The following is a 15,859-nucleotide window of genomic DNA, read 5'->3' as shown; positions in this document are numbered from 1 at the left end:
GAGTTGGTATGTTCATACCAACAATTGACGGAGGGCATGAGGTTGGAGAAACAGATTAGTGATGACAGAGAGGGGTGGAGGATAGGCAGCCGCAGAGACCCGGGCACGTTGATTTTAGTTATCAGTGGATCCACAAGAACCATTCAGTCCTAGAGTTCCACATAGGCACTACTGGCATGTTCGGATTTATTTCCGGATTCTTTTTGTTGTTCATAGCAGATGGGTGTGTATGTATGTAACTGAAGAAGAACAAAGGAGGTGGAAGGAAATCACTAAATTAAATGACCAAACCCAATGGCAAGATAAGGTAACTAGAAGAAATGAAGATGTTGGAAAGCTACCCACTCATGTGAACATTCAATGTGAAAGGTGGGAGAATAGTTAAAGAAGGCCTAAAGAGAATAATTTTTTAAAAAATCAAGGAATTTAACTATATAAAATTTTAGAATTACTGGAAAGCTAAAATTAACAAGACAAATACTGTGGAGAAATATTTATATCAAGTATTACAGATAAGATTTTATGGCTTTCCCACTTTGAGAATTCAGTCACATTTACAAATAGTATCTAGAATCCAACTGATAAGCTAAGTCCACAAAGAGATAATTCATAAAAAGAATTAATGGCAAACAAATAAAGGGGAAAGTTTGACTTCATCAGAAGCTCAATTTTACTAAAGGATAAACCAGAAAGTGTTAATTTTATACCTAAATTTACCAAAATTTGTTTTTTTATGATGAAATTGTGGTGGCACGCATTACTGGTGGCATTGTGGTTGGTGCTGTCCCTTTTCTTAGAAAGCAATCATTCATATAAATCAAAAGTTACCAGAACATTCACATTTCTTGACCTAGTAATTGGGCCACTGAGAATTCATTTTAAACATGTAATTTCTAAAAAACTATATACACAAATGATTTCTTGAAATGTTTTTATAACTAAAACTTTGAAGTAATTTAAATATCCTATAGCAAGGGAGTTCATTAATTAAATTGTGGCACCCACTCAGTTAAATATATTTTTAAATCTATAATCATCTCAATCTTTAATAGAGAAAAAGGAAATTTACACTTTTAAAAATTAGAGCATGCAACACTAGTTTTGAATTGAAAATTATAAAAACATATAAAAATAACGATTACGCTTTGTTGTTATGGCCAAATTATGTGTGACATTTTATTCTTTAAAATTATTTCTCTAAAATGCATTGATGATACCAAACCATTTAGAAATGAAATATTTGTTGGAAGAGTTTAGAACAGTTGAAAAGAGAATGCATCCCAAGAAAGATATGCCCATCCAACTACAGCAAGAATGTCTGTCTTTTCTTCAGAAGGAAAGGGAATCTAAACTTTATTGGATTGTTAATGTCAGCCATCTTTTACCTTTGACATAATTTTAAAAAGATACTTAAATTGTCAAACTCAAAGAGCCAAGAAATCCTCCAGAGAGCAGGACCTGCTGGTAGAGAAAGAAAAATTGGGTAGCTTGCACCTTGGTCTAGAAATAAAAGTGAACTCTGTCCAGAGTGAATTCCTTGACTGTATATGCACAAGGAATTTGTTGATAAAAGGGGTTGTTAACTTGTAGATTACACAAAAATTCCCTTTTTTTTTTTTCATTTTAACCCAGAGGGATGGAGTCTAAAGTCTTTGGATAATATATTGATGTAACATGGAGAACAACGTAGAGAAAACTGAGCACTTGGAATTGAAAGGGGTTGAAAATCTTTCACGATTTTATATTACTGCACTTGAAAAATTGTTAAGTAGCGTGGCATTCAGTTAAAGTAGAAAAAAGATTGATAGTTTGAAAGAAATATAGAAAAATCTCATGAAAATTTGAGATATTTTAATAACTTTAGTGTTAGCTGCATACGTTATTAAGTCAATAAGAGAAGTTAGAAAGCGAAATTTTGGTATCTGCTAAAAAGCATTGTGTTTTATAAATGCCAGTAGATTAGATTTCATTTTATGATGTTGAAATCATATTTAGAAAATTTTCACTAGATCGTTGTCCAAACATCACAAAACTACAATGGCATAAATCATGCTCTTGGTCCAGGTCAAGGCCACCAGAGGTGTAGGATTCTTTACTTTCAGCCGCTCTTAGAGTGACTGACCCAGGGATCACAAAAGCACACATCAAGTATCTGTGTCCATTTGTTCAGACGTGTGTATGTTAGGGGGGTCGTGAGGAGGTTGGTCTGTAGGTCCAACTAAAATACTCATGTGTTCCACACAAAGAATAAAAATAGACTAGCCCTCCCTCCCAAAACTAATTTTGTTACAATTCCAGAAATGCTTATCCCGCATAAAATTCTTTAGATACGTCTCCTTGTATCACAGGTTTCTGTTGGATTTAAGGACTAAAAGACAAAACCTGAAAGTTTATGCAAACAATTATTTCCTCAAAGAGTTACTAAGTCATATACTTATTGAAATGTGTGGGGTTAAATCTTAGGGGAGATTTCAGTCTTACTAATGCAGATGAGATAGGCCAGGAAAAAATGACTGCGTAACGTAGGCTTCAGCCGTCAGATTGTTTGCGTGGAGTCTGGGGAGACCTACCCATGAGGCCTTCAGCCAAATAGAGGCCATTGATGATCGACTTAGTTGTTAGTTAATTTCTCTTTCTTGTTTAATATAAATAATGGAATCCTAATGTTAGAGGAGGCTTTAAGGAGCAAATCTAGTCCACTAATTTCGCAGATGAGGGATTCAAGGCCAAGAAAAAAAGGGGTGATGAGGCTAAGATCTGTGGCCAGGACTTCTAGGACTGTGGTCTTTTCACATCAGCACACTGACTCCTTGTGGAGTGCATCAGAGGACACTTATGTTGTAAAGAAGCAACAACAGAGTGAGTATACTGTCATGGCTGAGTCAGTTGGACATTTTCCCTCCCCAAGTCTTGGTTTTATTAATAATATCTAGTAAAAAGTACTTTCTAAACTCATGCTATTATTTTTCTATTAATAAGCAGGCAATGTAGTATAGACCTGAGAACACTTATTTTGGTTCCTTGTGTTGGATTATTTATAAATAGGAGAGAAAATAAATTAGTGCATTTATTAGATATGTGTATTTTTCCAATTAACTTCACCATATTTAGGATCAAAATTGGACAAAACGGTATGAATTTATCAGTTTGCTGGTATGTGGAGGAGGTGCTATAATGTAGAGCTCTGATGGGCTCTGGTGACAAGACCTGAGTTCAGGTTTTGAGTATGGCACTTAGTGCTTTTGGCAAGGTACTTAATCCCTCTAGACTTCACTTTCCTCCTTGGAGAGTTGTACTGACATTAACTTTAGGATTGCTGTGACAGCTAAATTGGGAAATAAATATAAGCCCTTCGCACGGATTTTCAAACAAATATTGAGATCCTTCTGTGCCTAGAACTGGCATAGAGAATACACTATACATTGTTTCTTTATTATTGGGCAGTCTAGCTAGGGGACAGACATAAAAGAAATAAACTGATATGTAATTACAACTGTGAAAATCACGTGGAAGTACTGAGTGCTGGAAGAGCATGGATTCCTCCCCCACCACCACCAAAAAAAAAAATCATAGCTTGTTTTGGGAACTGAAGAACACCAGTGGAGGGAGAAAGAGTACAAAATAAGCCTAGAGGAGAGAGGAACTCGATCAGGTAGGGCCTTGTTAGCTTCTTTGAACTCTATCCTGTATAGTGAAAAGCTATCAATTTTTTTAACTAAGGGAGTGATATAAAGAGATGTGTATTTCAAGAAGATCACTTCTGCTAATCTGTGGAGATGGTTGAGGAGGCCAATAACAGATGCAAAGCATTCAGTCATCAAGATGGTGATGTTGGTGGCTTGACTACAGTCGTGCAGTGAGGATGGAGAAAACTAGACATGTGTGAGAACTATTTTGCAGATGGAATTGACAGGATTTGGTGATTGGGTTTGGGAAAGAGGGAAAGCAAGTGCTAAGGAAGACTACAAATATTTAGTCTATAGAAGTTCTCCATATGTGTTTGTTTTTGATTGCTACTATAGCAACTCTTATTTTTACCACTGCTTTAATAATATATCAGAGCTTAAGGCCATACATGATCTTGACTGGAAAGCATCCAGTAGTCATTTGGTGACCATAAGTGTCCTGGATTTTTAGTTTTATTTATTTAAAAAAAAAACAAAAAACACTTTATAGCACTGAGCATCATCTATTCTCATTTACTGATTAGGAAACTGAGGCACAGAGAAATTAAGTAACTTGTTCAGTCAGTTAATAATGATAGAGCCAGAATTTGAACTCAGGCATTATTTCTGTAGACCCCATACTATCAGGTGGTTTTTATTCCTCCTAGCAGCCCTTTAAGAAAGGTATTTTGATGGTTTGACCTTTGTATTCCTACTAAATGTTAACTTCCCATCTTGACCTCATTTAACCCAATGTAAAGAAATAAAATGTGGTTGATCTGATCGTCACCCTTCTTGATTGCCCTTCTGGTGAACTGAAAGTATGTCTTTAAATTTTAATTCATTTTAATCCTTGTAAACATTTAGCATGACTGAAATAGAAAAATATTATTTCTTTTCATGAACAGTACATTTTCTTATTTTCTGGCCTGATTATTTAGGCTTAATCCTCTGAACATTAATTACCACAGCTTTATTGTAAAAATAATATGAAGACAGCAAAATGGAAGACTGTATATACCTTTGCAGTATAAATCTAGCCACACATGTTCTATTTGGAGAGAAAACATTTATGAGTACTCTGCAGAAACATTTATATGCCTATAAATAACATTGCTAGGTTACTTTGCTTAGCGTGGACATTTGAGGACATTTTTGTAGTCAATTTATTATGAAATCTATGCGGGGATTAAAGATGGTAACAGTGATATAATCTGCCTGTTGGAAGAATACATTTCAAAAATTGTATTTTGCATATGGGCGTGGCAATTTCTGGAATGATGTTACTTCCCTTTGGGTGCCTGCATATTGTCAGCTTTTAAGAATCAAAGCAGATGAAACATTGCTGTTGTGCTTCAGAACTTTCTTTTTCAGAGTTGGGGCCTGTGCCATTTCTCTGGAAAATCCTTACTGGAGTTGTTCTGAACATAACCACTAATAGACTGTTCAGCATTTGCATAGGGCTTTTCGTCTTCAGGATTTCACAATCATTGCCTTTTAATCCATATACACCCCTGTGAGGTAGGTAGATACATTCAAGCATCCAAGTCTCCTGCAGGCGGATTTTAGTGCCAGCAGGAGTATTGTGATTGGCACCGACTTTCCTTAATTTCCCAGAGGCCAGACACCTGGAGAGGCTTTGCTGCAGGCCCAGGTACATGCCAGCGTTGCAGCCCCGTGCGGCTGCCTCCTCATTCCTGCATGCACCATTAACTAGTGCTGTGCTCACTGTGTCAGTCTGCAGTAAACCCACACAGGAAGGGTATGTTTTGGAAGATTCTTAGAGAGCCTAATGAATATTTACATTCTGTACAGCAAATTTCAGCTGTTCACACTTCCATCACTCCAACAAAGATACTTTTCATTCAGTGGTAACATTGACAGCTCCGATTAAGTACTTAGATTAAAGAATAGCACCCAGGATTTCTATTTTATGAGTCTATGATCAGGCTTGCAGAAGATATGCACACCCAATGATTAAATCATCAACAGTAAAGTATCAATTGAAATATTAATGCCAGCAATCATATATTGCATGCGTATTTGTACAGGCACTGTGATAAGCAATGCATACATTATCTCATCCTTATAACAACTGAACTAGATACTGTTATTCCCAGTCTACAAACGGTGAAAGTCTGGGCTAGTAGGTTGCCCACAGTAACAGAGCTTATTTAAACATGTTCTGTCTGACTCCAAAGTCACTTTTGAACCATTACGTGATATTCACTACCTTAATAGAAGATAATATATCAGATCTTAAAGTGCTAGGAAAATATACAACAAAGGAGTGGTAATAATAGGGTAGAATATTAAAAGGCACATATTGATTTTCTGTTTTTCATAAAGTAAAGCACAACCATGTGAAATAATTGTTCTTATCCACATCATACTTTATATTTTTTACCTTTCCAGGCACTTATCATAATTTGCTTCAAATGAAAAGTATTTCTGTGTCTTCTCTTTTATTCTGTTGATAATTTCTTGAAAAAAGGGATTATTAATTTATCTTGTGACTGAACATATTAAATAATGCTTAAAATCTTGATTGGGTGCTCAGAAAATTACTGAATAAATTAACTTAAAAATTAGTAAGGCTTTTAATTGAAAAAGAAGTACTTGTATATGGTGAAATATTCAAATTAGACAAAAGAATTCTCCTATGTAAGACCTCTAGATCTCCAGTTCTCTCAATAATCTTTACAAGTTACACTTTCTTGTGGATCATTTCAGAAATATTTAGTGTATATATTTGTTTACATGTGTGCATGTATATTTTTGTATATGTATATATATACACACTCACGTATGTTAGAACTGAATTGCTTGACTTAAATGATGATAGTTAAGTCCTAAATACATAGTTAATTATAAAACTATACTCTGATCATGTATTTTATAACAAATCATTTATTACATGCACTATAAAATAATTGCCTGCTCATAAATGGATAATTATGATTGTACTTTTAAGAAAAATGTATGTATGACATTAACCATATCCTTAAAACACTAACAAATACTGTGTACATCTAATATAAAGTGGTTATAATTTAGATACCTTAATCTCTAGGATTACTGAGTTATATGTGAAAGAAAATTAATTTTAGAAATTAGATGCAAAGCTCTCAGTAGATTTAATATTGTCTTTGAAGTTTCTCTATACTTCCAAGTGTCTTTCCTACAATTAATAAAATTTACAGTGATGTTATATTTTAATTAAAGAATAAGGCAATATTTTGAAGAAAAGAGTTATATTTTACTGTAATACACAACTATGTTTTAAAAAATGGTGGAAGGTAATATCAGATTATCCATTTATCTTGGCAATTATATGTTTTCATTGAGCCATGAAAAGTAACTCAATCTGCCTGAAAAGAAAGATTTGAGCATCTTTTGCATTTTTAAAAGTTGTTACTAATTTTTTTTTTTTTTATGTTTTTGTTTTCTAATTTTAGGTTTTAGTATAAAAGCAGTGCCATTCCAGAATGCCATCTTGAATGTAAAAGAACTTGGAGGTATAACATTTTAAATCATTTCTATGTCTAGCTTTAACTTTTACTAATTTGCTATTAATATGTTACATTTAACTAAAACATAATGATTTATTATTCTAGTAGGTGGTTCATTTTTACCTTTTCTCTTGATAATACATTTCCTAGAAATATTTCCTTCTCTTTATATGTGTTTTAAAGGTTGTTGAAGAGTTCTAACTAATATAAACTTTGTTTTCTTTTGCATGATTTAAAGACCTATACTACTAGTGCCATTTCATACACTATACTCTTTAGTTTTACTTGTTCAAAAGTTTATTTTTGAATGAAAAGTATCAAGAGAATTTAACATGATCAGAAAAATAAGCTATACATTATGCAGGGCAAAGAACTGTATTTTAGAGTAGTTTTTATTTATAGTGCAGATTTTATTGTAGCAAATCTTTTTAGAATGTATTTTTTTTGATAATAAATCTTTGCCAATGGGTTCTTTGCTGGTCAAGCACATTTATTGGATAGGCTGTACCCCCAAACTATACATCACTCAGCCTTTCATTACACTCTCTGTCTGGGATTTTTTTGGTTGTGTTTTATGTCAGTCAGGGTCTTAACCCATGTAAATAGGTTAACAAAGAAATCAGTCAATTCAGTGAACCTACTAAATTCTCTAATGGCGCAGGAAAATGGTAAGTGCTCTGGGGTTCAGTATAATATCGGTGAGTTTAATGAATTAGAAGTTTTCTTCTATCTCTTTAATCGCTTTGTGATAATGACCTTACCCTGTTTTTTTTAAAGCTCACACCAACTGTGACCTATTTTTAACTTGATGAAATTGAAACTCAAACTTTGCCATTTCAATAGTGTTTGATGCCTTTTTATTTTTATGTCATAATGTATTAGCTGATCTTTTCAGGTGTTTATTTTAGACAGCTATATCTAGGACAACTTTACTTCTGTCAGTCTGTTTTATAGCTACCTTTGACTTTTATTACATTGTTATTTAAAATCAACTATGGTTGATAAATTCTGATTTTCCTTTAAGACACTTGGTTTTATCATTTTGGCTACAAAAGCCATAAAACATGGATGTTCTTGTAATAGAATAATTTTTTCATGTAAAAATTTTAAAAGACTATGTTTCTTTAGGTCAAATTTTTTAATATTACTTTGTGATTTCTGGTGACTCTTGCTTCTTGCTTCATAGTATTGTAGTCAGAGAACATATTGTTAAAGTCCATAGAATAAAAATTTATAGATGAGAATTCTATTGGTTGATACTTAGTATTTTATTACTAGGCTAGATACAGAAATTTCACTGAACACTCTCCATGTGTGAGAAACTTGATTAACTGACAAGTTATTATAGATCTTTAGTTGGGTGATATAAATAGTGACTGTATTGGGACAATTAAAACAAGTTAATGCTTTAAGAAATTTTCTTAGCTTTGACTTTGTGCCTTTGAAATTCAGTACAGCAGGTCCTCAAATAATGTAGTTTTATTCAGCATTGTTTTGTTATAACATTGATAAGGTGCTATAGGAACTCTTGCTTATTATATCAGTTAGCCTATGGTAAAACTGGTTTCACTACACATCATTTCACTGCACTTCCAAGAACTTATTGACAATGTTAAGTGAGGACTTACTGTACAATAAAAGACCAAATTAGAGGACAGTGTGTATATGGTGAGAGTCTGTCTGTTCAGAAGCAAGTTTAATTTTGCTGAAATAAAACTGTGCCCTGACAATTTCTGAAATGGAGATTACAAGGGAGAGCGTATCATAGGGTTTAGTCGTAATGTTTTAGTTCATGCATATTCTGTGATGAGATTGAGATGAAGGGAAAGATATGGCTTTAGAGATTGGGACAAGTGCATTAGTCCGAGGCTAATGATGTGTAGTGTTTGGCATGTGCTGTTCTAGCCTCTCAATTTTAATAGTTCTATTTTCAGTTGATAGACTGTCCGTCTCAAGGACAAGGTGATTTTCTGAGTAGAATTTTGTATCCCATGTCACATGCTCAGAGGCAAGCAATGGCAAGAGTTCATTCATCGATGGTTCATTCACTAATTTCCTTATTTAACAAATACTTTTTGAGGACCTACTTTGCCTGGAATAGGACTGGGCACTAGGTCATGTCTCACCCAGGAATGCATGAAAAGTAGGCTAACACATGTAAAGAGAGTACTGCTTTCCTAGGAATTAGAGGATATCTTACATACCAAGGAGTCCCTCCCAAAACCAGGTGTGTGGCATTTAGGGAGAATTATAACCTACTGAAATCATGTCATTTGAGAGGAGGTTGGTTGAATGAGAATTTCTTTCTTTTCTTTTCTTTCTTTCTTTTTTTTTTAATCAGGCAAGGCAACCCTTGGTTGACCTCACAGATTGCAAGGACCTTGTCAGCTTACAATTCCTTACTTGTTATTTTTTCATCTACAGCACATGGTCTTCCTAGGTGGTCTCCCATCCAAGTACTAACCAGGCCCGAACCTGCTTAGCTTCCGAGATCAGACGAGATCAGGCTTGTTCAGGGTGGCATGGCTGTAGACAAATGAGAATTTCTAAGTTCTGGAGAAAAGAGTTGAGTGCTTTAGGATCAGTGTGTGAAGATATGAAACTTTATTCACCAATAGATGATTGCTCAGAAGACAGGTTTAATCAGAGTTCAGTTAGGTGTCAATCCACCGAGAAATTCTGAAATCATGGAGAAGCTCAACAGGATAGTTGTAAAGATAGCAAATACTGAAAGCCACAGTTTGCCGAAGTAGAGAATGCTCAGATCGGTTTATCCTTGATTCGGGAAATCAGCATGGCTCCTTCCTGCTAACTCCTTCTTCTGCCCCTTTCGGATAGTTCCAAGGCTCTCCATCACACCTGCTTCTCAACCTTAAGTTAAATTTCTCACTTCTTCAAAACAGGAAGAGGCATGAACTTATGCTTCTTATCTAGTAAGAAGAAATAGTATGGAATGAAAAATAACAATGACCAGTGGAGTTAAATGAAAGTCACTTTGAGGAGGACTTATACTAAACTTCATGTTTATACACATAGCTGGTAGATGTTTTTATATGTGTATATGTAATTTATATGTATGACATATATACCTATATAATTCTATGTTTTTATCATTTGGTTTTCTTTTATGAGGGTGTTTCTATATCTTTCACTTAACAATCTGTATAATTCTCACTCACATTAATGTTTCTCATATGGTCTTTTCCTACCATTCACATAATCATTCTAGCACAATTAATTGCGTGTTAAGCACAATTCTAGAGGCTGGGAATAAAAGATATTCCCTGCCTTCAAGGAACACATGGTTCAGTGATGGAGACATTCACGAAAACAAATATTTGAAGTTAATGAACTTTTTAAAAATAATGAAATTAAGGGGGGCAAAATAAGTACAAGGTTAGAGATGATACAAAGATAGAAATAATCAGTCCAGCCTGGTGGTCTGATGGGCAAGTTCTGTTTTCACTATTTTAAGAATGACTTGCTCTCCTTCATCTACCTGTCACATCCACTGTGGCCGGACTGATTATGCCTATCTTATATAAAATTGTATCCCTAAATTTTCTTTTTCTTTTTGTTTCCTTATTCCCATTCTCCCTGCTCCTCTCCCCCGCCAATTTTTGTTTAATCTTTGCAACTTCATACCTAAAGTGTATATGCTACTATTATTTCACAGATAATGGGACATAAGACACCTGGACACAGATTGAGCACCGTGATCAGGTTATTTGGAGAAGGAGGTGGGAATCAATCTGAGTGTTTATGCTTAACCAGTGAACTCTATACATAGAACATTTTATTCAGTACCTGGCAAGAGAAGTGTTTCCACATGTTATCTGCTGCTGCTTTTGTCATTATTCTATTCACAATTTAAAGTCTTCACATGTTGGCATTATTTTCATTAACACTGTTGATAAAACATGAACACCTTGTTTCTACTCAAAAATTTTTATAGGATTTAATCTCTAGTTATTGCTGCTGCTTTCCTCATTTGTTTTCTATCTCTTGCTCTTTATTTAGAGGTCTTTCAAGTCAAACTTTTATTCAGTTACAATTCTGACTCCACTGCTATAGTCATATTTTCCTTTTCTCATTTCTTCAAGACTGCCTTCTGAACCCAAGTCTTACCTGAACTTTCCAAACTATCTAGAATCTTCCACAAACATGACCTTTTCGTATTCTTTTATTTTTTCGAATTCACTTATCCATTGAATAATAATACGAGTGCATATTATATGCCAGAGTGAGTTGTAGAAGATGATGGTGGTTATAGTGTCAAGACAAGCACAGTTCCATCATAGACTGGATAACAGACACAAGGGGAGATTCTTGTCTACTTAACTTCTCTCCTCAATTAAAGCCAGATACTACTCATAGGTCTAGAACAGATTTCTAGCTTAATCACTGTGTACTTGAAGGGATTTTTAAATACCATCCAGCAAGGCTGAGTGTTCTTTCTGATTCCTGTGAAGGACGTTCTGTAATATATTGCTCTGTGAACTTTTTTTCCCTGCATAGTCTTTCATTTGGAAAGTTTTTGTTGAAACTAATCAAAATTCTTTCTCTTTTAATTTTAACATATTACTTCCCTTGTCTTGCTCTATTATTTTTATTTTTCTGGATGTTGTGCAAGACACCTACTAGGATCCTGGATGGCCAAAAAGATTAATTTTTCGAAGAATTTTCTTTACTCCTAGTGACTAGTTTTAAAGCCCAGCCATTCTGTATGATTCTAGGCAAGACTACTTTCCTGTGTCTCTATTTAGTAATAGTGGTTCCTACATCATATAATCCTTGTGAGGACTAAATTAGTTAATGTTAGGTAAAGTACTTAGAGGTCACACGGCCCTTAGCTAACATTTTTGGAAGATTTACTCTTATTACAATTACACCCTCACTTACTCATTTTTCACCCCCCACAAAACATCTTTCAATAAAGTCTTTTTCTCAAGGTCTTTAAAAATAACACAAATCACATATTGATTGCTTTTTCTCCTTGCGGTCATGCCTCTCTCCCTCGTAGAGAAGGTGATCTTTTTCTTCACTGCATTGTACCTGTTTAAGCTGAAAAGTTACCAGGAAGGGAGTCTTTTGGTTAGCTGCCTAGCATATTTTTTGGCACGACACGTGCATTCATATTAAATGTTTTTGTCTCATTCCACCTGAAAAATCTCTTCTGTCTATCACAGTGCCTCTTAGTTGCTTTCTTCTATTTGGCATATGTATTTTAACCATATTACTAAGGTAAGTGAAGCATCTGACATTTAGCTGGGTTGAAAGCAGTGGTCACTGCAGTGATATCACAGCTTTCACAATTTTTCATTTTAGAAATTTCGAGTTCTCGAATCTACAAACAGTTTATAGAAGTTGTCCTCTTGATTTTGAAATTTCCTTTGTAAATTGATACAATCTAGAGAGGAAAATTTCATTTCTTAACACATTTAGTTTGTTACCATTTATTGATAAAGATCCAGGCATCGTCATAATTTCTTTCCTTAACTGAATTCTGACACCATGATTGGTGTTATCAACTGACTTGTTTTCTTTCTTTAATAATCTAATGGGTTTGTCTGAATTGTCCATTCGTTGTCTCGCCCCGCCCCGAATCCCAGCTGCCATCCTCACCCAGTGTACGCTTTTGCGGTCTTGTCTTCCCAGTCGACATTGGGAAGGGCAAAGGAAAGCTCCAAAGCGGTTAGCTGTCTCTCAGGCTTCAGTTTTCTTTGTTGCTAGCTGTCAGTCAAAAGGGAAGTTCATGAAGGTTTTTGTTTGAACTTTATTTTCTTTTCTCTTAAAGAAAAGACAACTTCTCTTTTTCAGAAGGTGCTGAGGACCGTGTGGAAAGTGCAAGTTCTGTTCAATTACCATTTACTTCAGCCCCTGAAATCGCGATTGGATGATTTTTGAGGATTGTCAGCTAAACCATTTTTTTTAAAGGTTGCTTCTTTCAGCAGCCAAGCTGTTATATGAAACAGATGTTGACTCTGTCCTGTTTCTTTGTTTGCCTGGAGGAATAGGCCTCTGCATAGTGAAAGGTGCTGTTTCTTTGTATCCTGCTAGTTATCTTCAGGTGCTGTTAATCTGTCCAGGTTATTTGCATTTCTTCTCCAGAAACTGTACAGGGCAAACTTCTTGACAGGCAACCTGGGGGGTACTGCTGCCTGCTTCTTTTAATTTCTGCTTTTTTTACCCAGGCCATTTGATGTCTTTCACCAAAATAGCACTTTCTTCCTTCAGAAACTTTAGTTAAAACTTATTTCCAAGGGAAGAATAGCGCTTAAATATTTATCCAATGCATTTTTCACAGTTCTGTGTTTATTATGATTATTCCCTCCATAGCCCCACTACCACTGCATATTAAAAAAATAATCCAAGTGTTAAAGCTCTTTTAGAATTTGTCTAGTAGGTTTTCTGGTTCTTACTGGAAGACCCCCAACACATGTAAAAACAAATAAAATAATAATCCAACTAAATATTTATGAATTTAATGTACTTACAGATTCTGAGAGTCATGCTATACAACAAAGATAGAGGAAGAATCAAGACAGTATAAACAAATAAACAGGTTGTATATTTGAAAAAGAAACAGTATGGGCAGACAGTTGAGATTATTATGGCTACAGTGCTTTAAGGGACGAGTTGCCTAGATTGCTTGCTGGTATAGGAAAAAGCAACTTACCATTCAAAAACTGTTTTAGACATCTCCAAAACTGCGTTTCTATGGAAGAGGTGGCAAGAAACTGTGACCTTGGCAAAGGAACGTGACAGAACAGAGTGGGGACCCAAGTGAGGGCAGGTCCACAAAATACCTTGTGACTTTGCTATAAGCTAAATTGCATTCAACTACATACAAGTAAATGTGAATATTTTGCATCGATATAATTATGAGGAAGAAATGTGGTTCAGCAAGTAGCATGTCGCCTCAAGACACTCTGTCCCTCTCTGCATTTGAACTTCTTGTTTTCTTATCTGTAAAATGTAACTTTTAATAAATCATTACTACTTATTTCCCGAGGGATTGGGCTGGAAAAGAAAAACTAAATTGCCTAAAGCGCCTCAAGAGAGATGTTTTAAGAATAGACAGTGGTATTTCCACTAATTCTCTTTTCAGAGTTGTGGATCCAGTGTGATATGTACTATTGAATGATCGAAACTTCTTGATGTAGTATTGTTTCCTTATCAAGGAAAAGAACTAGACCTTTCTGGACTGGGAGCAGCCAGTTAACTCCTGGCTCCCTGAGCTGTGTACTTTCTCACTTAGGCTTAGGCTATACTAGGGGAAATAATATTGGTATGAAGCCAAGTCACTTGGATGTGAGTTTAAAGGCCACAGCTATCTAAATTGGTTGAACAGAATCCCAGGGTGGTGGTGTTCAAGCGTTTTTTACACTTGCTAAGGGAAAACTGAGCCAAAGAGTCAGCAGAGCCAAATAAATGAATCTAGGGGCCCAGAAGTCTGTTACTGGCTGATGTGGACCTGACCTTAATTTTTGTTTTCTTCTGGAGAAGTGCCCTAGGACATTTTTTAAAATTAGTCTTCCCAGTTACATTTCAGTATAGCACTTAATATTCACTTCTTCTAAGACTGCGTGTGCATATAGAATATTCTAGAAATTAGTTTCCTGACCTTTTAAACTCCCTGGCGATAGGGATCTCATGTGTCTCTGAAGTTGCTGCCTCACCACTGTTTCCTCTTCAGGGGCAGTCAGGTCAGTTCCTATCTTCCAACTCTACCAAACTTCCTCACAGAACATTTGTGTTGGGTTCTTAGCTTAACGTCTTATCTCTCCCAAGGGAATAGGTATTTCTGTTTCTCCCAGGGGTTGCCATAATAGCAACTAATTTTCACTGCGTATTTTGTTTCAGTGTGGTATTGCAGCAACAGCACTGGAAATCAAGAGACCAGTATTTTCCGCTAACAAAACAAGCCCGGGAACATTGGGCAAGCGACTTAACTTTTCCAAGGCTACTTTCTTTTATAGCAGCTGAGGATGCTGATAAGTGTTCTCCTGTTAGGTGTAACATAACTGGTTTATTTTTTATCTTGAAACTCAGAGTATCTACTTTGCTTTGCCCCTAGGAACCATCTCTAACAACTGGGGATTATAATGCATTTTCATCTCTATTTTCTTTTAACTCTGACTTTTTCTATTATTTTTTGTATAGTAGACATTTCAATAAATCTCACAGTTTTCTTCGTGTGTAGTATGAGTTGAGCTATATGTATGGAAAATGACAATTAATACTAACTGGATGATGTTGCTATCACTGTGCTATTTGAGAAGCCTTACAGTTTGGTGTAGGAAGTACTATAACAGGATTGAGTACAAGTTGCAATTAGGATCATATAGAAAGAACAAAGGAGGCGTCACAGGGGAAAAGGCAGTCTGGAAAAAGGAACAGATGGGAAAAAAAATCATGGAGCTGACGGTGGGCTTGGTTCAATTTTGTCCCAGCCATAAACCAAGCTCACCGTCACCTCCATGATTTTTGTCCCATCTGTTCCTTTATCTAGATTGTCTTTTCTTTGTCCTTTTTTTTTAATGGTCTTAACTGTACCTCGTACTCAATCCTGTTAATAGTATTAATAGTATTTACCATACCATCCTATAAAATTATGAAGAATTGAAAAACACAGCATAATCTTTAAAGTTTATTGTATTGTATAAAATGTGTGCGGTT

General features: G+C 35.2%; 1 protein-coding gene, 1 non-coding gene and 1 pseudogene across 4 annotated transcripts in view; 2 read left to right on the top strand and 1 right to left on the bottom strand.

Annotated features, from left to right (window-relative positions):
* The window catches only part of ARL15 (ADP ribosylation factor like GTPase 15), a 379,382-nt gene that overhangs the window by 145,362 nt on the left and 218,161 nt on the right, over positions 1–15,859 (top strand). For all 3 annotated transcript variants that reach the window (XM_015589826.2, XM_025047216.1, XM_025047217.1), the window contains exon 3: positions 7,124–7,183. In XM_015589826.2, the coding sequence (XP_015445312.1) occupies positions 7,124–7,183 (60 nt within the window). The remainder of the gene's footprint in view (positions 1–7,123; positions 7,184–15,859) is intronic.
* Positions 9,593–9,711, bottom strand: LOC112480215 (annotated as a pseudogene).
* Positions 13,550–13,611, top strand: LOC112480217. The gene has a single exon (XR_003046523.1). It is a non-coding gene; the product is annotated as a U7 small nuclear RNA (small nuclear RNA).

This window comes from Pteropus alecto, unplaced genomic scaffold, assembly GCF_000325575.1.
Source record: "Pteropus alecto unplaced genomic scaffold, ASM32557v1 scaffold73, whole genome shotgun sequence".
Lineage (NCBI taxonomy): Eukaryota > Metazoa > Chordata > Mammalia > Chiroptera > Pteropodidae > Pteropus > Pteropus alecto.
Note: the sequence above shows the minus strand (reverse complement) of the source record. Positions and strands in the feature narration are given on the sequence as shown.